Consider the following 22,443-nt stretch of genomic DNA (forward strand, 5'->3'; position numbering starts at 1 on the left):
ATAATAAAATGTGACATCGATCAACATGTTAATAGGATTGATATGATACTAGTATCACATACATGTGCGCGTAGCACTTGGATGCGGGACGGAATGGAACTCGGAAGTTAAGCGTGCTAGAGGTGGAGTAGTGGGAGGATGGGTGACCGAGCGGAAAGTTTGACCACGAGTAAGTAATTTGACTAGAGATAAGTGTAGTTAGAGATAGAGACTAAGCTATGCAAATAACTGAAATAATAGAAATTCTGAAAAAAAAATAGGAAAAAAAACGGAGTGAAAAAAAATTAGAAATCCAAATGAATTAAAAAAATTAACGAAATAGCCTTTAGTCCCGGTTGGGGACACCAACCGCGACTAAAGGTCCTTCGCTCAGGCGCACGCTAGCCGCCCACGTGGACGGGCCTTTAGTCGCGGTTCGTAAGCAACCGCGACTAAAGGGGGGTCTTTAGTCGCTCTTAATTGGTCGCGGTTGCGCAACCGCGACTAATGACAGTTGCGAACCGCGACTAAAGGTCATTTTTCTACCAGTGCATGAAAACAAAAAATGCAAGTTCTTAAAAGCCACAAAAAAGTCAACAAATATAATCAAAACACCAAACCAATCTAAAATTCAGCTTGATTCACAGCAGTTGAGTTGCAAAGATGTCATTATAATCCCAAGTATGGACTCCCATTACACGAGACCCAAGCCTCCCTAAACTATATCCTCTTACGACAAGGATTTTGGTTTGCAGGCAGAGACTAAGAATAGCGGATATATATAGGAATATGACAGAAACACATATGCTAAATGATTATTTTTTAACACATGGATTCGTTCTTCGTGCATAGGAGTTTTACATGATTTCAAAGCACATGTATGTTAGAAGAAGTGTTTTGGATTGTTGGTCAGACAGAACAACACATGTTGAATGATTGACGGAAAATGTACATATGAAATTTACAGGATTAGGGACAAAAACTAGACAAAAATCTAGTGACTGCACTAGAGTTCTTAAAGGAAAAAAAGTGGGGAAATAGGTTTTGAGCTGATGATGAAATTAATTCCTACAGACCGTAATGCCGTGCATAGGAAACCATAGTAATTTGGTAATTCCCATCCTATGACCCAAGATTCCAAGAACCTTCATAGGAAAAAAATGATTGGATTTAAATAGTCCAAATTAGCATGAAAACCCCAATATCCAAAGGAGATGAACAGAAGAGACACCTAAATTACCAGCGCATATGATCAAGCTACACCATGAATCGTGTTTTTATTTCTTGCAGCATATCCAAAAAAAAAATGACCAAATCACAATACATGTCTACACGATCTGCGTCTATCAATCAATTAAAAATGAGAATACCAACGAATTAGTAATGGTTTCCACATGTTAATACCACGAGCACAAAGGTACACAACACGATTTGAACGGGAACCAAGCAACAACTGAAACTTGCTATCTGCATAGAGCACATAAATGAATTAAGCTCAAATATAGAAACACGAGAATCTGTTGCATTTTCATAACATTCGTCCATGACGATAGGATTCATTCGATAGCTGTAAGTTCTTCCGAAGGCAGGAATTATAATGAAGAGAAATAAAAAGCGAACACTACGACCCGACTGACCTAAATTCTTTCAGTCGAACACGACGAGCTTCTGGTACTCTGGCCCGGAGATTGCCTTCTCCATGACGTCCCTGGGCGTTAGGATGCTTGGTATGGCCGCCTTCTTGCCTGGGATAGCCTCCTCCTCGCCTGGGATGGCCTCCTGCCCCTCCTCCTCTGGGATGGCCTCCTCCTCGCCACCGAGGAATATCTTGAGCATGTTCTTGGAGAAGCCGCTGACCAGCGCCACCCCCTTCTGCTCCGCTGTCACCGGCACGGAGTGCGAGTCCCGCAGGTTCCAGAAGACAATCTGAGGCACAGCGTCTCCGTAGCCTGCCTCGGAATACTTCCTTGTGATCGCCTCGTAGTCTGTCTCCCACGGCCTCGACGAAGCCCGGTCGAACTCCATGTCGCTGAACACGAACACCTTCTTCACCATGCGGTCCGGAGGCAGGTTGCCGGCGACCGCTACTTGTAGGAGCTTGTCGAACACGGCCTGGAAGTCTGTATTCATGTTCCAGTCCATACGTTGGATAAACAGGCACTTGTCCCGGAGGGTCTCTCCCTGGATGTGGTGCAGCTGTGGCCGGTTGCTGAAGGTAATGACGCGGTGGCGCCACGGCTCGTCGCAGAGCTCCGAGAGCAGGAGGCCGAGCGCGACGCAGACGTCCATGGGCTCCCCCCACATGCTGCCCGACACGTCGCACACGGCGAGGCAGTTGTTCAGCTCTCCCAAGGCCAGCAGATCATCCACCGTGCGCTGCCACTGCAGCTCGGCTACTTCGTTGTCGAACTGGGCAGAGGCCAGGATCTCGTGCGGCAGCAGGCCGCCCGCCGCAATCTTCACCTTGCCGGACTTGACGTCGGTAAGGTATTGGTAGAAGCGAGCGTGGTCGTGCTTGACGAAGAGGTCCTGGTAGTTCTTCATGGCGATGGAGGCCACGCGCGTGTACACCACTTTCCCCCATTCGCGCGCCGAGATGAAGATCTCGGGGAGCCTGAGGGCGTGGCGCAGCGGCACATAAGCCTCCTTGCGGAGAAGTTCGCGCGCGCGGTAGGTGTAGTGCTCGTCCGGCAAGTCCTCCGGGAGCTGGGCCATCGAGCCCTTGGGGAAGAGGCGGCGCGCAATGGCCTCGCAGAGCAGCGTGGAGTAGTCGTAGCAGGTGTCGACCGACGGGCACCACTTGGAGGCGAGCGAGAGATCGAGGTTGCCTTCCGAGAGCTTCTTCATGTCCTCAGCGAGGAGGTCGGCGAAAACATCCGCCGTCATGTCGTGCAGGAGGCGGTAGTTGGGGTCCCGGGCGTACCTCTCGACGGCTCTGGCCGCGGCGTCCGCGCGCTTCTTGTGGCGCTCGACGGCGGCCTGGGCGGACATCTCCTGGTCGCGCTTATTGCTCGCGGCGACGCGCGCCTCCATCGTGCTCGCGGGGTGGATCGACTTCTTCCAGCGGTGCGGTGTAGGTGGTGGTGGGTTGCGGTTGCGGTTGCGGAAGCGGAAGCGGAAGCCAGCGACCATCCCACCTTTCTGGGCGACCTTTTTGGCTCTGGTCCTGGTGGAGACGCCGCCGTGAATAATGCGGTGGAGGAGCTCGGGGAGGTCCTTGAGGTATCCAAATTCGGCGACGGAGCGCGCGTTGAGGGCGAGCGTGGCCGGATGGCAGTTGTGCATCCAGAGCGCGGCGGCGTAGAATCCCTCCTTGTCGGACTTGCCGGTGCCTCCGACGCCGCGGAGGTTGCAGGCGAGGCGGAGCGCCGTGGTCGGCTCTTTGTCCCAGGCGTCCGCGAGGAGAGACGACACGGACTCGGCCGGGGTGCCGGGGACGACTTGGAAGAAGAAGTCCAGGCAGGGGTCGCCCGAGGTGGCGAACGTCGGGGAGCTGTTCTCCGTGCGCGTCTTCGCCGGGGGAGCCGGCGGCGGCTTGTTGAAGTTGGCGTCCAGCAGGTCCAAGAACTGGTCGCCGGTGCTTGCGGGCGCAGCCACCTTCACCGCCGCCGCAGCCGCGCGGAGGCTCTCGGCCGGCGGGCCGAGGAGGGTGTAAGAGACGGCCCTGCGGCACGCCGCTCCTGCTGTTGCCGCCGCCATGACTGATCGGCTTGGGTGAGGGTTTTGGCCCTGGGTTTTGGGTGGATTACCCTTAATCGTGAACCCACATGATTTGGGCAGCTAATTAAGACGGATTTTGCGGTGGGAGCCGGTAGTATAATGCGGGCAATGCCGTGAAGCGCAAGCCGAGGCGGTGAACTGAATTTTGGTTCGTGCCATTTCTCATGGAAGGTTTTGCTAATCAAATCCTTATCTTCGGAAGGTTAACTAGTAGCTAATTTATCCTTCGAGGATTTTCATGTAACGCGCATTTCTCATTCAGCATGATGCCAATACATTTTTTTTCGTATACAAGTGAGTCTTTGTAGACTTTGAGAGTAAGGCTCCACTTACTTGCTTGGGTTTATTTGGATTACAGCATTGGAAGTACGTACTCGGGAAAGTCTTTTCTAACGGAGCCGGTTTCTACCGGGTATCCGACCACCGTCCATCTCCTCGCGATTCGTGTTAAGCCCCTTCTCTGTATCTAGTTTGTATCATCTCCATATGACATATATTTGGAATCTAAATAAAACTTTAGTAAAATCTCGTAAACTTTTTATATATATACCATGATTCACGACAATTTAAATAAAAAACAACTAAATTAGTTCAAATATGTTTGAAATATATGTATAATGTAGTCGAAATAACAAGATTTGACTACAATTTTCATTTGTACCTAATAAATATCATAGATATACCATATTGCAGTAAAATAGATACCAAATTAAAGCAAAATTCGCACGAATCGCGAGGCCAGCTGTGGTCAGATTGACACCGGTAGGAACCGGTTCCGCCAGAAAATCCGCATACTCCCTAACCTAGATTTTCTAACGGATCCCCTAGGGGACAAATATCTGCCGCGCTTTTAAGATTACTAAGGTAATTAAGCAATATTTCAGTACCAGCATATACCAAATACTTTCGATATTAACAAACCAGATCCACCAAAGAAATAGCAAAAAAATAACATGTTAATGAATTTTAAAATAATATTTTCCACAAAAATTGCTAAAAATCGTTCCAAATATTAAAGGTACAAGTTTCACAACTTTCTTGAAGTATGATTCGAATCATTGAAGCATGAAAGTTCATTAAAATATGACTAAAATTACTGAAATTCATATTTGTTGACTTTTTAAATTTCGTGGAAATATGATTAAAAAACAAAATATGATTGCAATTATTTAAAAAAAATATGATTGTATTTGAATTCTTACACATTCTTTTGCAAATTATTTCTATTTTTTTAAATCTTTCAGTTATTTTGGATTTTTTTGGACAAGAATGGAAAAACAATGAGATATTATTCTCGGTGACTATCGAGTGTGGTCTAGTCTTTAAGTTATTTTTGGTTTCACGGAAAAAATGAAAATTGATGAGCTATTCTTTTTTGTGTTTATCAGTTGTGTTCTGAAAATACCGAAAACCAAAATGTGTAATGCAAAGAGAGGCGTGCTAGTACATGCTATGGTGGCATGAGCCATGGCATGATTGATTGAGAGGACTCGAATGTAGCGGCACGGCCATAAAAGGAATTTTGCAGCTACTCCCTAATTTCCAAAGTTTAAGCTTATTAATGTTTACGTAAGTAAAATTGTTCGGAATTTGACAAAGTTTGCAAAAAATATGTATCAATAGGTTTAGTACTAAGTAAATACACTATAGTTCATAGTGTATCCATCCATTCATATTAACTGGGAACCATACATATGTTGACATTTTTATCTACAATCTTGGTAGGATGTAAGTTCCGACTTAGAAAATTAATAAGCCTTATATTTTCTGAACAAGAGTATACCCAAAAGTCAACCTCCAGGACGTGTAGATATTTTTCTTCTTCTTGACTTCTAGACTTTTCTTTTCTTTTCTTTTGACAGAACCTTTTTGGGCATGAAAGGTGTGAAACTGTGATTGAAAATTGGCTTCATCAGAAGCTCGATTTTGCTTAATATATCTGTAAGTTATTGGAAGTTCCTCAAAAAATAATTTGAACCCACAAATAAATTGCTGAAATTCCTCAGAATGTTGAAACTACATTTGTAAAGTGAAAGTTCCTTTTTGGAAGTTCATCTGAAGTTTTTTGGAAGTTGATTGATGCGCTTATCTTCTGAAGTTCTTCAGAAATTCTCCAAAAGCTCTTAATATTGTGCACACCCATATTCGTTTAAAAAGAACAGCATGGCCTGCTTTTCACTGATTAGAGAGAGAGAGAGTACAATGTGCAAAGTTGAAGAAAAAATGAACAAGAAAGGAAAAGAAAAGCTAGGGAATGCTCCGAGTGCTCAAAGTTTCAGAAGACAGTGCTTCTTTAGGTGCAGTCAGTGAATCGCTTCGGCCAGCAATTTCGTTAGTACAGTATAAGATTCAATAACAAGAGCAAGCTCGTCGTGTTCTATTGATTGAGAAGTCTCTTCAGTCGAACATGATGAGCTTCTCGTACTCCCGCCCGGAGATGGCCTTCTCCATGACTGCCCTCGGCGTCATGGCGTCGGCGCCGTCGAGGAACAGCTTCAACATGTTCTTCGAGAAGCCGCTGACCAGCGCCACCCCGCTCTGCTCCGCCATGACCGGCACGGAGCTCGAATCCCGCAGGTTCCAGAACACAATCTGCGGCACGGCGCCGCCATACCCAGCCTCGGAGTACTTCCTCGTGATCGCCTCGTAGTCCGTCTCCCACGGCCTCGAAGACGCCTCGTCGAACTCCATGTCGCTGAACACAAACACCTTTTTCACCATGCGCTCCGGCGGGACGTTGCCGTCGACCGCCACGCGGAGGAGCTGGTCGAACACGGCCTGGAAGTCGGTGTTCATGTCCCAATGCATCTCCCGGATGAACTGGGTCTTCTCCCACAGAGTCGCCCCCTTGACATGGTGCAGCTGCGGCCACTGGCTGAAAGTGATGACGCGGTGGCGCCACGGCTCGTCGCAGAGCTCGGAGAGGAGGAGGCCGAGCGCGACGCAGACGTCCATGGGGAGCCCGGTCATGCTGCCGGACACGTCGCACACGGCGAGGCAGTTGTTGAGCTTGCCGAGCGCCAGTAGGTCGTCCACCGTGCGCTGCCACTGCAGGTCCGCGACGTCCTCGCCGTCGGTGCCGACGGACGCCAGGATCTCGTGCGGGAGCAGCGCACCCGCCGCGATCTTGGCCTTGCCGGCCCTGACGCTCTCGAGGTACTGGCAGAAGCGCTCGGCGTCGTGCTCGAGGAAGAGGTCCCTGTAGTTCCTCATGGCGACGGAGGCGACGCGCGGGTACACCACCTCCCCCCACGCGCGCGCGGCGACGAAGACCTCCGGCAGCTCGAGCGCGCGGCGGAGCGGCACGAGCGCCGCCTTTCGGAGGCACGCGCGCGCCCGGCTCGCGTAGTTCGAGTCCGGCAGGTCCTCGGAGAGCTCGGGCGCCGAGCCCTTGGGGAAGAGGCGGCGCGCGATGGCCTCGCAGAGCAGCGTCGAGCGGTCGTACCGGCTCTTGAGCGACGGGCACCATTTCCCGGCGAGCGAGATCTCGGGCAGCTTGCCATCCCCGAGCCTCCGCATGTCCTCGGCAAGCATGCCAGCGAAGAGGTCGGCTGTGCAGTCGTGCAGGAAGCGGTACCTCGGGTCCCCGTGGTACCTCTCCACGGCCCTCATGGCGGCCACAATGCGGAGCCGCCTGAGCTCCAGGGCCTCGTAGGGTGACATCTCCCGGCGCGGCTTGCGCGCGTGGAACCGGCCGAGGCGGCGGTCGTCGTTGACGATGCGGTGGAGGATCTCGGGGAGGTCCTTGAGGTAGCCGACGTCCGCGATGGGGCCAGCGTTGAGGGCGAGGGTGGCCGGGTGGTGCTCGTGCATCCAGAGCGCGGCGGCGTAGAAGCCTTCGCGGTCGGCCTTGCCGGTGCCGCGCACGCCGCGGAGGTTGCAGGCGAGCCGGAGCGCGGTGAGCGGCTCGGCCGCCCAGGCCTTGGCCAGGAGGGAGGAGACGGACGCGGCCGGGGTGCCCGGGACGACGTGGAAGAAGAAGTCCAGGCAGGGGTCCACGGAGGTGGCCAAAGTCGGGGAGTTGTTCTCCGTGCGGGTCTTCGCCGGCGGCGGCTTCACGCCAGGCTTGCTGAACTTGTTTACGAACGAATCGCCGGTGGATGCCGGCGGCACCTTCACTGCCGCCGCAAGGATGGGGAGCAGTACAGCAGCTGGCGTTTGGGCTCGGTCGTGTCAGCCCTTCACCCAATTACAAGTGGGGAGATGCAGCTGTCTTTTTTTCTCCTCAACGGTGAAATTTAAGTTCAAACTGTCATTCTATGATAAGCACCATCAGCAAGACTTTAGACTGTGTCTATTTGGCGGTTGATGGATTCATATGTTACAATTTACCTTCTTAGAGCAGGTCTAACAGACCCCGTAAAAGGGGCAAACCCGTATAATAACCGCCGATTTGAGGGTTTCGGCTCTACCCGGCCGTCTAGCACGCCCCGTAAAAACGGCCCCCGCATCGTTTTTTGCTGTTTTCGAGTACGGGGCGGGTCATCGCCCCCTACTTGTGCGGGGTGGGAGCGGGGATAGTGGGCGAAACCAGTATCCCAATTCCGAAAGCGCACGCGGACATTTCAGTTCCCCCCACCCATTTTCCCCCGCGCGCCGCCGCCGGAATCCGTCATATCCGCGCCCCTCCGCCGTCCGCCGAGCCGCGTCGAGCTGCATCGACGCCCGCCGCACCTCCGCCGCACCCCCGCCGAAGTTCCGCGTCCCTCCGCGCGCGCCGCCCGCCCTCCCGCCGTGGTCTTCTCCGCCGTTTGTCGCCGGTGAGTATTCCACCGCGTTCCTCTTCGTTGCCGCCGGTAAATTGGTCGGATTTGGGGCTGATGTATGGTACACCGTGGTAGATGGCTTCGGAGGATGTGCACATGGCGGATTTGGACGCGACGTCGACCGATTGGTCGTCGTCGGATTCCGACGATTCGGATATCGACGAGTTGCTCAACGACGACGAGACGGAGATGATGCTGCTCCTGTTCGTCTTGAAGCAAACGGAGGACCGCATGAAGCTGCTGGATCAGCGGAAAGGATCCGTGATGGGGCGTATGTGCATTCCGCGGAACCGCGCGCTCGGCCACGAACAGCTGATGCAAGATTATTTCGCCGAGGTACCGACCTATCCTCCCCGCCTCTTCCGTAGACGGTACCGAATGCGTAGGTCTTTGTTCGAGAGAATCGTCAAAGATTGCGATTATTTCAAGCAAAGAAGAAATGCTGCCTAAGTCATGGGATTTAGCCCATATCAAAAAAATTCTGCCGCCATGAGGGTTATTGCATACGGTATACCAGCAGATTATACCGATGAGTACATTCGCATTGGTGTGCAAACAACCACGGATTGCGTGCGTATGTTTGCCAAGATGGTGATCAAGTTGTATGGAGAGACGTATCTCCGAGCTCCAAATGAGGATGATACAAAAAGGCTCATGGAGATCAATGAAAAGAGGGGGTGGCCGGGGATGCTTGGTAGTTTGGATTGCATGCATTGGACATGGAAAAATTGTCCAAAAGCATGGCATGGAATGTATTATGGCAAAAGCCGTGATGCTACCATTGTTCTTGAAGCTGTGGCCTCTCAAGACTTATGGATTTGGCATGCTTTTTTTGGATTGCCGGGGACACTCAACGACATCAACATCTTGAATAGATCCCCTGTGTTTGCAAGACTAGTTAAGGGTGAAGCTCCCCCTTGTAACTACAAAGTTATGAACAATGAGTACACCATGGGGTACTATCTCACAGATGGTATTTACCCTAACTATGCAACCCTTGTCAAGTCCATAAAAGAGAAAAAGGACAGGGCTTTGACAAGAAAGGAAGCTTGCTTCACCAAAAATCCAGAGGCATGCCGCAAGGATATTGAGAGAGCTTTTGGTGTCTTGCAAGCAAGGTTTGCAATTGTCTGGGGTCCTGCTAGGTTTTGGGACAAGGAAACTCTTGTTGATGTCATGACATGTTGTGTGATTCTTCACAACATGATCATTGAATATGAAAGAGGTTTGAACTTGCCATGTTTCTATGACAATGTTGGCACCCGAGTGCAGCCCGAGAGGAACCCTGATCGGCTTGAAGCTTTTCTTGCAGCTCATCGAGGCATTGAAAATGCCGAGACTCATCACCAGCTCACCCAAGATCTGATTGATCACCATTGGCAGTTGCATGGCCAATGATTTATTACATTCATTTCCCATTGTTGTATGTGTGAAACATTCATTTCCCATTGTTGTATGTGTGAAACATTTGTTATTTGTTTAATTCTTCCATTAGAACATTTGTTGACATTTCCGAAAAACATTATTGTAATAATTATGATGATTATTGTGTGATGTAAAACATTTATTTTATGTGAATGTTGTGTTGGTTCTAATATCCAATTTGTCAAAAAACCCTGTTTTGAGGGGTTGAAAACTCGGACGAGCTAGCAGACCCCGTATCCCACCCCGTAAAACAGAATATTTTGTTTTACGGGGTGGGGATACGGGGTCTGCTAGCTCGTCCGACTTTTCGGCCGGCGAAAAGTGAATACAGGGCCCTCTACTCGCGTTTTAAGGGGCGAAAAAATACGGGGCCTGTTAGACATGCTCTTAGAGCATCTCCAATCACGTCCCCCAAAGAAATTTGGGGCGCGTCGAACAAAAAAAGTTCCCAGCTGCGTCCCCCAAAGCCTCTTTTTGTCCGGCGCCCCGAGATGCCGGACACACCGAAAAGCGAGGCGAAGCGACGCGGACCCGATTCAAATCAAAGAAAAATTCAAATTCCACATACATGCATTAACGCCGGAAAATGCATAATAATGACATAAAGTATGTAAAAAACATGTGAGTATCATCATAAAAGTAGCATGGAACATAAGAAATTATAGATACGTTTGAGACGTATCAAGCATCCCCAAGCTTAGTTCCTACTCGTCCGCGCGCTCTGCCGCCTCCGCCACCGCCTCCGCAAAAAGACCTTGTTAGTCGGCTTCCGGCGTGTCTTCGTGCTAGTCTTCCCCTGCCGTGAAGTCAGAGCTGCTACGTTCGTTCGAGTTAAAAATTCGCCAACGTCCTAAGTAGGCGCCAGCCATTACAAACAAGTAGTTAAAAAGAAAATCAAAAATGTAGATATTATTTGGTAGTCTGCTAGCCGCGCCGTCGCCAAGCGTCCAAAGTCTTAAGTCGCGAATATTCACGCGAGCGCACGCGCTATGTATGTGTAGTGTAGCCATATGTGTGTTTCTAGCATTTTATATAGCTACAACAACATCTCTTATAAGTTGCTCAACACTTCCACCCCTTAGCGAGGTGGGACTAAAAATCTTCCCATGCTCCTTTCGTGCCCAGTTGTGCTATTTTCCGGTAGCTGTGTCAAAAGCCTTCTATGCAGTGGGCCTTAGCTAGGCCTTTTTGAATATGACCTCTAACCTGTAGAATCTTTTAATGTTCTAGTACCTGATGTAGAATGGTGGCACTAGGGGCGCATGCAAATGGTCATCTATACAAATATATTATTTTATAATAGTATGTATATGATTTAGACATCTCCGGTTGCAACAACTTTTATTTTAAGTAAAATGCCAAGAAATTGGTTAATACGTAGTATATGCCAAGAAAAAACAAACACATGTGTCACAAACCGTCATGGGAGAATATCCTACATGATATCTGATTATCATGCCATTGTCACAAAACATGGTAAACTGTCGCGGTAACACGGGGCGTCAGACAGGAGTTGATCGGTGGGAACCGTCGCTGTGGATGGGGCACCAAGGAGCATGGGGTTGTTGCTAATCCGGTGGCCAGAGGATGCACATCACTAGGTTGGACATGCCGGCCGCCGCTCGCGACTAACTAAAACCGACGTGACCGGATCCATCGACGTTTGTTTCATTTTCATGAAACTTGCTAACTCATGGCTTACTTATCACAAATCCAATCAACAAGACAAACTTGAACCAAGCTCAAAGCTAGACATCACATGCACTTGGCAAATCAAACTTGAATAAAATTCTCGTACATGCATGTATCATCGTACCACCTTGGCCGGGCTCCGGTGCTCAGGTGTGCTACATAGCGGCGGCCGACCTAGAAAGCAGCTCCTTTGGTACCCACCACTTTCGGCTGCCCGAGGTGTTAGTTTTAATCCTGATTTTCTTTGTATCTGCATGTTTAATTTGTTTCTGCATACAGGTCAGGTTGTAGAAAGTGTAGGACTAGAACGTCTTGAGATGTTTAATTTATTGGCATATCATGTCACTAAAACGTCTTGAGGTGTGTGATGTTACTAGCTATGTTACTCCGAGTAGTCTTATTATGCTTTGGCGAAATTTTGAATTTTCTTTTACACCCTAAGCATTGGTACGGGATAGTTGAGAGAAGAAGATGATACCTAATTTTCATCACGGCGAGAAACGCTGCTGACATTAATTAGCTTCATCTCATCCTGACGTCCATATAGTAGAAATACAAAACGATGATGCATGCATGATTACACATTGTGCGGAGACTAGGAAAACATGGAATATACGCCGAACCCCATGCTAATGTTTTGTTGTCTTTTTTCCAACGTGGAAGCTTATGAATCAATCATGTTGTAAATTAACTCATGTAGTACTATAGCAGTGAATATATTTATATTAAACATGTAATTCATTAACATACGTGGACGTAACTATATGAACAAAACAAAAGATTGGTTTTCCAAGTAATATGGCCATGCCGACCTTGGCCGGAGGCGCTTGTGGAAGTTAAATGGTTGCGATGGATGCATGCTCCAGAACATCAGGGATGGATGGTGAAACGGTGAACTAAATCCTCTCTATATATCCCACGAGGACAGGAGAGGAAACAGTCAAATGGCGTCGTTCGGATGCAACAACTGGGCAAGAAAACTTCAAATGGTGCGATATAGCTCCTGAAATACTGTACTATAGCCCCCCAAAATGGGTGAGAAAACAAAAAAAAAGGACGGGAAAACGCCAAAACCAAACCAGTGTGATATATCCTCCGAGAGCGGCCAGGAAACACCAAAATAACATCTTCATGAATCATGACCATGTGATTGTGGTCCTGACCCACGGAAGTTGGGCGGGAAACGCCAAAAACAGTTTGTTGTAGCCTCCAAAAATGGGCAGGATGGTGATTTTCCACGACACCTCGCTCGAACCGATGAGAAGACGATACGATAGATAAAATTGTGGGAATTAGACATCATCTAGGACATCACATCATCTTGCAATTAAGACTTATTTTGTTCAAAGTGTTTGTCGTTGTTTCTTTGACTACTTCCATATTTGGCCGTTGGCACATCACCTGGCCGTCAGCAGACTTCTCCCCGGGCCACCAGACTTGCGATTTCCCGAAGCTCCACGATTTAACACCTCAAGAGATTTCATTTGCACTGCGGTGAAGTCGGACCCCAGGAACCATCAAAAAACTCTCCCGGCCTCCGAAACTACCCCGGAAGTTCGGCCACACCAAAAAAGTGCCCGGAGCTTTTCCTCGATATTTTCGAACCTATTTACGTCCCCATGGGTACGCTACATCACGTACTTCCACGCGCCATCTCGTCCCATCGTTCCTAACATTACCTATCATTCCATGTCACCTCCATGTTACGCGCGACGATGTAATGTGCCTAAATATCGGCGGCGTGGCACCCGGCGTTCCACGCGCCGCCTCTCCGCAACGCTTACTCGGAGATCATGTTCACCGCATGGAGAAAGCGGGCACAGACCATTCGACACGCTGACCTCGGGCCACGCGCCCTTTTTCTATCTGCGGAGGTGCCTACTCGCCGCGTTCCCGCGCGCCTTTTCCGAGCTGATGGAGTGCCGAATCAGGCCCGCCATCTCGCGGCCGTCGGCCTGATTCACCGCGCTCTCTAGCGCCCCCTCTTTGGGAGGCTATGACGCCACCATTAGGCTTCGGGGCTTTTCCCGCCCAAATTTGCATGCCGGCGGGCGGCTTCTCCCGCCCAGTTTACCATACCGGCGGCTTTTTCCCGCCCAAATTCCCGCGCCTACGTACTCTGCGTGGCTCTTGGCGACCTACTTCTTAATTTGTCCCAACATTTTATGTGTCCGTACCACTTTTGGCGAGGCCGTATCCGGCGCATACGAGCTCTGAATCGGGCGTGTGACCAGCCGACGGAACCGGCCCGAGAAGTTGGCTTCTCCCCGGGCCATCGGACTTGCGATTTCCCGAAGCTCCACGCTTTAACACCTCGAGAGATTTCGTTTGCACTGCGGTGAAGTCGGACCCCAGGATCCATCGAAAAACTCTCCCGGCCCAAAAGAGCCCTCCTCGGCTCAAATTGTGTTAGAGTTTTTGGTCGACTGGTATGGTTTGGTTTGGGAACAAACGAATCGAATTGGCCTCAGCCATAGAGCCTATTTCTTTGTTACCCCCTTATCACTGAAATTTAAGTGCGCTATAGAGCCTATTTCTTTGTTATAGCCCAGTTCCATGCAGTCCCTGAAATTCACTTCCATTTAAACTCTGGCCCTATAATTCACTGCATGGGATAGATAATTGAAAATTTGAAAACTTGGAGAATCAAAACACGTGGATGCGAATATGCACGCGAAACTGATTGGTCACTCTCGTTGTTCACATGTGGTTTTTCTTATAAAGAGATCGCTCCATGATTGAACCTGTTAATTCCACATAATCCTCCCAGCCTCCCAGCCTCCAGCCTCCCGTACCCCCAGCCTCCCAGCCCTAGCCGCCGCCGCCGCCGGTAACGCCGCCGGGGCAAAGACCCACGGGGCGTGGCGGCGGCGGGGGCCCTTCCTCGTCGACGCATGGTGGACAGCGGCCGGATCTCCCTCCCTCGAGCATGGCGGACGCGCGGATGGGATAGGCGGCGGCGGCCTGCGCTGCACCCCTTCTCCCGTCGGCTCTCCCCTGGTGGATCAGCCGGCGCGGTTGGGATGGCGGCCTGCCTGCGCCCTCCTCTCGTCGGCTCTCCGCAGCACTCCGGCAGGGGCTGGTGGTGGGCGGCGGCCAGGCCCATGGCCTGCGCCATTTTTCCCCCGCCTCTCGCCGGTGAGTGGAGGCGATCTCGGGCTTCACCCGCGACACGAGGTCGCCCGGGGCAGCAGCCTTGGGTACGACGGTGGAGGTGGCCCTCTTCTTCGCCGGAGAGGGTCGGCCTGCGGTTGGTGGTGAAAATGCAGCGCACGAACAGCTGGGTGCGCATCTCATTCGCTTGAAGGCAAAGCTGGTGGCAGGTGTACGAGCTAGGCCATTTGCGGTGTCGCAGGTTGTCTGCTGCCAGGCAACATGAAGAACTTGCAGCGCGGAATGGCCTTCGACTTCCAAATCGCGTTGGCGTGGGGGAAGCGGACATTGGCTGCGAATAAAAGTCCTTGGGCGCTGCTCGAGGAGAACTGACCATTTGTCGATCTGCGGACGTATCAAACAGCACGCAGCATCGCCATGGCGTCACTGTCAAATCCTCGGCTGGCACAAAGACGCCAAGGGCGCGGTTCAGGAGCCTAGCGCAGCCACGGCCAGCGGTAGCACATCACACAGCAATAAGAGAGAGATAGAGAGACAGAGGTCTAGCTCGTTGGAGTGCATGCGTGTGTACTGACCGTGTTAGCTCACGTACTGCATATCTAGTTGGTCTAGCTCAATGCACTTGGGCGAGAGCTAGCCAAGCAAAAGCAAGTACACTACGTACTCGAAATCCAGATATTTTTCTTCTTGAAGCTAGCTAGTTTCAACATTGTTTTAAGAGAGAGAAAAATAATTTAAATTAATGAGTCACGATGAAAGTGTTAAAGGATTTTCTTCAAGACACGAAATCGTTTTAGCTAACCTAAATTAACCAACCTAATATAAACTAAGGAGTGAACAAAAAATGACATGCCCTCTCCTCTTTTTGGACACCAAAACAGAAACATTCTGATCTATCCACCTAAAGATTGGGAAACACCGAAACGGGTAAACGGTAGAACGATGTCTCGGTAATCGTGTGCATGCTGAAAATGGACGGGAAAGTCAAGTGTCAAAACTGCCAAGCCGGTGAACCATGAAGAACACACTCCCCGAGGTTTTTCAAATATGCCTCTAGAATTGCTTTGATTGGATCTCATATGTAGAAGTTACGATTGCGGAAAAAGATATTGATGAAGAAATCTCCGAACAGCAAGGATCCTACTACTCCGCCATGATGACAAAACGGCACATGAAATGATAGGTAACAACTACAATTCACTTGAAAGGGTGAATGGAACGGCGAAATTAAGATTATGGTTAATAGATAGTACTTAGATGAGGCGATCGGTGCACTCATGCATTCAATTGAATGAAAGAATGAATTGTCTCATCGACGCTGACCGGTAGGCTACAGGTTTTGAAGATGGTGCCCTAGTGTCCGTTGTTCTAACAAGTTTGCGTCAGTCTTTTCTCGCCTCCAGTGAACATGCAGCGTCAACACCAGCATAACTAGATTCTCGCCGAGACAAGCACATACGATGTCTATCTAGATTGTTGTTGCCAATGCTTTTGGCTAACAATGTTGGTAGAATCAATATATACGTCTGTGGCTCACACATACGCCCACGAATCTGTCAGTCAGTTCAATGGCTGAGAATTATTGTTCTCTTCTGTCAAGCCATGCATGGATCAGGTATAGATGGGTCATGACTCATGACGTCCAAGGCCAAGTCCTCACGCCAAATAATCAGGGTGCAACTGCGTGCTTACTGGGTGGGAGTGAGCAACTCCAGACTACACAGTATAGTGCAAGGTACCTACGGTAGCTAGCTATACGCGTCAAAGAGCACATCAAGTCAGTCTAGTTTGTTCAAAAATAAAAGTCACAGACTAGTTGGTTAAACAAAAAGTCCCAGACTAGCTTATTTTTTAGGGCAAGTCCCAGACTAGCCAGCTTCACTTTCTTTTCAATCTTTTTGAGCTAGCTAGCTGGATCAAGTAAATGCATGTGCAGGTCCAACTGGTGGACACCTCATCACAGGCCCATTAATCTGATCGATTCTGGCCCATTTGGGGGTATCAGGAAAAAACGGCTTTACCTACACTTATTTTTGGCTAATCAGGTGACATTTCAAACAGTAAAAATCAATAAAAGACGACACAGTCTGGAGCATTCCAACTCCATCGCAAATATAACCAAACAGACATTACAGTCCGGAGCATTCCAACTCCATCGCAAATATAACCAAACAGACATTACAGTCTGGAGCATTCCAAGAAACATCGACTACCACCCAACATTCCAGAATTGGAGTCACAAATAGCAAACCACAACCAATACATCCCAGGCGTTCAAACCAAACAGTAGTTCAGCTTTCACTTGTTATTCCAACCTCCGGTCATGCATCAGACCAGCAGCCTTCTATGCTCCCAGCCATCTGAGACTTGCAATTGAGAAACATCATAAATCAGTCCAGGAAAGGAATTTATTTGATCACAGGTGCAATCAGTTCAAAGCAAGCAAGGTAGATCATAGATTACCTCGACTCCGTACTTGATGGTGATGCCGGCGAGCGTTGCCATCCTGAACACCTCATGGTCATGGAAGTCCTGGTCATGGCATCCTCTACTAGCATGCCGCCTCTGCCGCTGCGGAAATCTTGCGGCCAGCCACAAAAGCCTATCCTGCTAGTAGTGCCAAATCGAAATTGGTCAATTCAATATCATTTCGGTAATTTCAAAGATAGGAAGAAACTGGGGCTGCAGAAGATTGGAAGGTGTTTTTTCAGCAACTGGTAGCTACAGAAGATTGGAAGGTGGTTTTTGTAATTATTAGGAAGACAGTAGTAAACTGGGAACCATTTGTATTTTCAATATCATTACAGTAATTACAAAGACGGGAGGATACTGATGCTTTGATCCAAATGATTTCAGATGAGCTAACACAGATTAAAAAGAGTATAAATGACTTGGACAAAGAGATATTTCTTAAGTATTGTAAATAGCACCATCAATATTAGCAAAAGCATACCAATTAATAAGTGAAGCTACTTGGTGAAGCATACCAATGGACGCCAGCAGCTTCAGCTCGGTGGCGCGGACAGAGGCAGCAGCTCTGGTGGACAGCACCACCACCACGCTTTTGGAACATCAGGATTATAAAAGCTCTCCCCTGAAACATAAACCAATAAGTTTCTTCAGTTGCTTCCGGGAAGAGACAGATAACATGTAGCTACCTACAGGCTAGCTAGCTAGCTTCACTTACTTTGCATTCTATTTGGGCTATGTAGCTGGATCACATACATGCATGTGCAAGTCCACCTGGCGGCCGCTTCATCACGGGCCAATTGCTATGATCGATTCTAGACCATTTGAGGGTATCTGAAAAATTCGGCATTACATACCCTTATTTTTGGCTAATCAGATGACAATTCAAACAGTAATAATCGATAGAAGTGCAACATCACAACCCAACTCCATCGCAAGTCCAACCAAATAGACGTTACAGTCAGGAGCATTACAGGAACCATCGACTACCACCCAACATTCCAGATTTAGAGTCACAAATAGCAAACCACAACCAATACAACCCAGGCGTTCAAACCAAACAGTAGTTCAGCTTTCAATTGTTGTTCTTCCACCCTACCGACATGCATCAGACCAGCAGTCTTCTATGCTCCCAGCCTTCTGAGACTTGCAATTGAGAAACATCAAAAATCAGTCCAGGAGAGGAATTTATTTGATCACAGGTGCAATTAGTTCAAAGCAAGCATAACAGATCAGAGATTACCTCGAATCCGTACTTGATGGTGATGCCGGCTAGCATTGCCATCCTGAACACCTCGTGCTCATGGAAGTCCTGGTCATCCACAGGACACTGGCGGTGGCGGCATCCTCTCCAGCAACATCACTAGCTTCTCGTACTCTGGCCCGGAGTAATCGTGCCAGCCACAAAAGCCTTTCCTGCTAGTAGTGCCAAACCGAAATTGGTCATTTCAATATCTTTTCAGTACTTATAAAGACAGGAGGAAACTGGGGAGTCATTTCGGTTAATGCCTGAAACCTCAGTTTGCATTTTCAGCAACTGCTAGCTACAGATGATTGGAAGGTGGTTTTTGTAATTACTACGAAGACAGGTGGAAACTGGGAATGCAATCTTAACACCTTAAGATTGCAAGGTGATTTTTGTACCTGTTTAGCCTCAAGTCTTACATAAGCAAGCTTAACATCATCCAGCTTCACCCGTTGAAATGCATTCACACTTTTAAGCTGCAGTGAATGGACATGACATGAATAATCAGGTACTTGCCAATTCTCAGGATGTACATAATCATTATTTGCAAATTACAGAAGAATCTCATGAGAACTATATGCTGAAAATCAGTCACGGAAAATGTAGGTGTACAACTACAGATAACTGCAGCAGATCGGGGAATTGGTCTCACCTGCAGGCAGTGGCGACCATTAACAGGGAAAAAAAGGACGAGGCCATGTGAGCAGGCCATGGGCCATGGGCCAGCAATGTAATAGTCCAGGTGGAGGCGCAGGTCGGCCAATCAGGGAGCTGTGATGAGCTCTGGTTACTCAATCTCTCCAAAACTTGCGCATCAATAGGATTATTAAAGCTCTCCCCCTGAAACATAAACCAACAAGCTTCTTCAGTTGCTTCCGGGAAGAGACAGAAAACATGTATATAAGCATTCAATGGCAAAGCAGATAAAAGAAAGTACAAAAGAAAGATAGAGATGTTTCTGAAGTCTTGTAAGTATCTCCACAAGTACTAGCTCGATGCTTACCAACAAATGTGTAAGCTTATACTCAAACTGAGTCTGAACCAAGTAATTGCAGAGTATCTAGAACAGCTCATGACTGAAGAGCCATATACAGTAGCTTATCAAACTCTACGTGTGAAGGCTAAAAGACAATTTACTATCATATCAAATCAACTTTACATTTTCAGTGGAGAGCGCAAATATCGTGCAGATATGATGCAACCAGAACACCACTGGATGTTGACTGGAGATGGAACACCTTTACATCACAGCAAGGTAGTAAACAATATGGAACCTCACTCCAACGCGAAGCATACATTGCGCAGTCCAAGGAAATTAGAGAGTACCCGAGAGAGAAATAGATACCTTGCGATGGGGGACGCAGTGTTGTAGGAGAGGTCCCAGTCATAGAAAACAGGGGCAGCTCGGCGACACAGACGCTGCTGGCAGCGCCATAAGGAGCTGCGGTGGATAGCATTATCAGCACCGGAATAGGAACCTGAGACAGGTCGAATCAATTGTGATGTAATAATATACAAACTGGAAAGCATGTAATTGTATTTAGATGAAAAGCACCTTTGACTTGTGAATTAAATACAAGCACAATGAAGACCAACTATAAGAGGATTACAAAGGAAGACTCAGAAAATTCATGATCAGATCCTAAAAGTGACAAAATAATTTGCAATCCTGGGATGTGCACAAGTTACAGAAGAAGTCGAGGAATACTACATGCTGAAAGCGTATGGTCAAACTTTAATCACACAATTGGTTGAGGAGGCTACAGGGGTGCTTCATGCTATTGAAGCATATAAGAAAAGAAAAAAAGAAACTGAATCATCATGAAATTTCAGAAGGTGGAATTACATTTGACCAAGCATTTTAAGCATGGCTGAATCCAAACATTTAGGATGATGCTAGTGGGCAGCATATCATCAGTGTGCTCCAGTTATCTTGGATAAAAATGAAGCAAGTCGTCTTGGTTTAAGGTTCAGCATTGGTCAGTAGATTCAGCTTTAAGCTTGACACAACATTCATCGAGTCCACGAAACAACAAGTTAAATAAAAACTCAAGTACAGGGGTCACCAAAGCCCAGCAAGTATAAGGATCACAAGGCAAATTATAGGTCACAGGTATACTACTGTGTATAGGAAAATCGTGGGAAAGTGTTTGTCGTACCTGCACTGCACGTCGGTGCGGGCAAGGCAGACCTTTCGCCGACCTTTCAGACGTCCCTGGAGTGCTGGCCAGCAGCAGATCAACGCTAGCAGCAGCTGGTGTAGCATGGCCACCACCGGAGCCGGAACGAAGCAGACATGGTAGGGGAAGGGAGACGGTGGACTGGGCAGGGCCAAGACTGCAACAACCTCCCGTCCCTCCCTGCACATACACAGCAGAATATATTGAGCAAATTATCATAGAGGTGAACACAAACAAGCTGTGGTGATACATAACACATGAGTTCAGTGTCGTAATTGTCCTGGATGATTACAGAGTAGGGGGAAAATGGTACTATCCTCCGTCCCAAATTAGTTGTCTCAAGTTTGTTAAAATATGGATGCATCAAGACACTAAATCATGTCTAGATACATCCATATTTAAAAAAAATCTGGGACAACTAATTTGAGACGGAGGGAGTACTACTGGAAACGAATCTGAATATCCTAAGTTCATCTAGATCCTCTCACGAATCAGAAGCAAACAAGTATATATCCTGTCACGAATCAGAGTCCAGCTACTAGATAGTAGTACATGTAAAGAAGCAAAGCAGTGATGGATGTAGCATGAGAGAGGGCGGGCAGCATTTGGATTCAAGATGGCACCGCAGCAATCAAGCAATTATTAATAAAAAAAGAAACGTCTTGTGTTTTAGCACTCCCGTGGCAGAATCGATGGAGGATCTTCCAAGGGGAGGGGAGTGTGTGAAGAGAGAGTGGAGAGGAGAGGAGGATTTGGTCACCGTGGCAGTGGTGGTCTAGGAGGCGGGCCGCCATCTTCTTGTCGTGGCTGCTGCGCGCGGATCTGGCGGGTAGCGGCGGGAAGAAGTTGCCGCCTGCTCCGGATCCTGCTGCGCGCGGATGGCGCGACGCGGCGAGGCAAGGCAAGGTCGACGGAGCGCCGCACGCGCGGTCCGGCGAGCGAGGCCGCGGCGTCGGCTGCGACGGCGGCGCCGGAGAGTGAGAGGGAGGGTGGAGTGGGGGTTAGCTAGGGTTTGTTTGTTGGGTTGGGATGAAAGGGGGATGGTTTGGTGAGAGAAGGAGGAGGCGCGATTTGTGTTCTGTTGTGTTCTGTTCTGTTCTGTTCTGTTGGCTCAAAACATGTGACCGGCGCGGCGCGTGACAGTTCATCAGACGGAAAGAAAAGAAAAAGAAAAGGAAAAGGGAGGGTATTGTGTTGGGCTCAGGAGACGTACCCACGCGCTGCGCGTTTGCGGAGGCGCTCTCGGCTGGCGGGCCATGAGTTTTGGCGCTGGTGGATTTTTATTACTGTACAGTAAGACGGATTTTTATTAATGCGGAGCCGCCTGAGCTCCAGGACTGGCCGAGGCGACGGTCGTCGTTGACGATGCGGTGGAGGATCTCGGGGAGGTCCTTGAGGTAGCCGACGTCCGCGATGGGGCCAGCGTTGAGGGCGAGGGTGGCCGGGTGGTGCTCGTGCATCCAGAGCGCGGCGGCGTAGAAGCCTTCGCGGTCGGCCTTGCCGGTGCCGCGCACGCCGCGGAGGTTGCAGGCGAGGCGGAGCGCGGTGAGCGGCTCGGCCGCCCAGGCCTTGGCGAGGAGGGAGGAGACGGAAGCGGCCGGGGTGCCCGGGACGACGTGGAAGAAGAAGTCCAGGCAGGGGTCCCCGGAGGTGGCGAACGTCGGGGAGTTGTTCTCCGTGCGGGTCTTCGCCGGCGGCGGCTTCACGGCAGGCTTGTTGAAGTTGGCGTCGAGCTGGTTTACGAACGAATCGCCGGTGGATGCCGGCGGCACCTTCACTGCCGCCGCGCGGATGGGAGATATCGGTGGGCCGAGGAGAGTGCGGACGACGGCTCTCCGGCACGCCACCGTGG

General features: G+C 49.2%; 3 protein-coding genes across 17 annotated transcripts; all 3 read right to left on the minus strand.

Annotated features, from left to right (window-relative positions):
• Nucleotides 1-1,572: 1,572 nt before the first annotated feature.
• LOC127313613 (uncharacterized) lies at nt 1,573-3,678 on the minus strand. The gene has a single exon (XM_051344099.2). The coding sequence runs from the start codon at nt 3,676-3,678 to the stop codon at nt 1,627-1,629; it is 2,052 nt and encodes a 683-aa protein (XP_051200059.1). The 3' UTR covers nt 1,573-1,626.
• Nucleotides 3,679-5,972: 2,294 nt separating this feature from the next.
• LOC127314997 (uncharacterized) lies at nt 5,973-7,567 on the minus strand. The gene has a single exon (XM_051345539.2). The coding sequence runs from the start codon at nt 7,510-7,512 to the stop codon at nt 6,097-6,099; it is 1,416 nt and encodes a 471-aa protein (XP_051201499.2). The 5' UTR covers nt 7,513-7,567; the 3' UTR covers nt 5,973-6,096.
• Nucleotides 7,568-16,763: 9,196 nt separating this feature from the next.
• LOC127318099 (uncharacterized) lies at nt 16,764-21,692 on the minus strand. Of its 15 annotated transcripts, none has more exons than XR_011749961.1 (11): nt 21,352-21,692; nt 20,571-20,771; nt 19,757-19,889; nt 19,064-19,251; nt 18,810-18,887; nt 18,409-18,584; nt 18,265-18,305; nt 17,884-17,999; nt 17,650-17,790; nt 17,160-17,303; nt 16,764-17,056 (listed from the first exon to the last, which is right to left on the minus strand). XR_011749961.1 is itself a non-coding variant. In XM_051348727.2 (8 exons), the coding sequence occupies exons 4-8, from the start codon at nt 19,121-19,123 to the stop codon at nt 17,018-17,020; spliced, it is 336 nt and encodes a 111-aa protein (XP_051204687.1). In that variant the 5' UTR covers nt 19,124-19,251; nt 19,757-19,889; nt 20,571-20,771; nt 21,352-21,691; the 3' UTR covers nt 16,764-17,017. The 15 variants fall into 15 exon arrangements, 3 of the variants coding, with proteins under 3 accessions (XP_051204687.1, XP_051204688.1, XP_051204686.1); XR_011749960.1 differs by having other exon boundaries at nt 18,265-18,311; nt 21,352-21,691; XR_007861663.2 differs by having other exon boundaries at nt 17,884-18,311; nt 18,409-18,581; nt 21,352-21,691.
• Between the last annotated feature and the right edge of the window lie 751 nt (nt 21,693-22,443).

The sequence above is a fragment of the Lolium perenne genome, chromosome 7 (genome assembly GCF_019359855.2).
Source record: "Lolium perenne isolate Kyuss_39 chromosome 7, Kyuss_2.0, whole genome shotgun sequence".
In the NCBI taxonomy this organism is placed as follows: domain Eukaryota; kingdom Viridiplantae; phylum Streptophyta; class Magnoliopsida; order Poales; family Poaceae; genus Lolium; species Lolium perenne.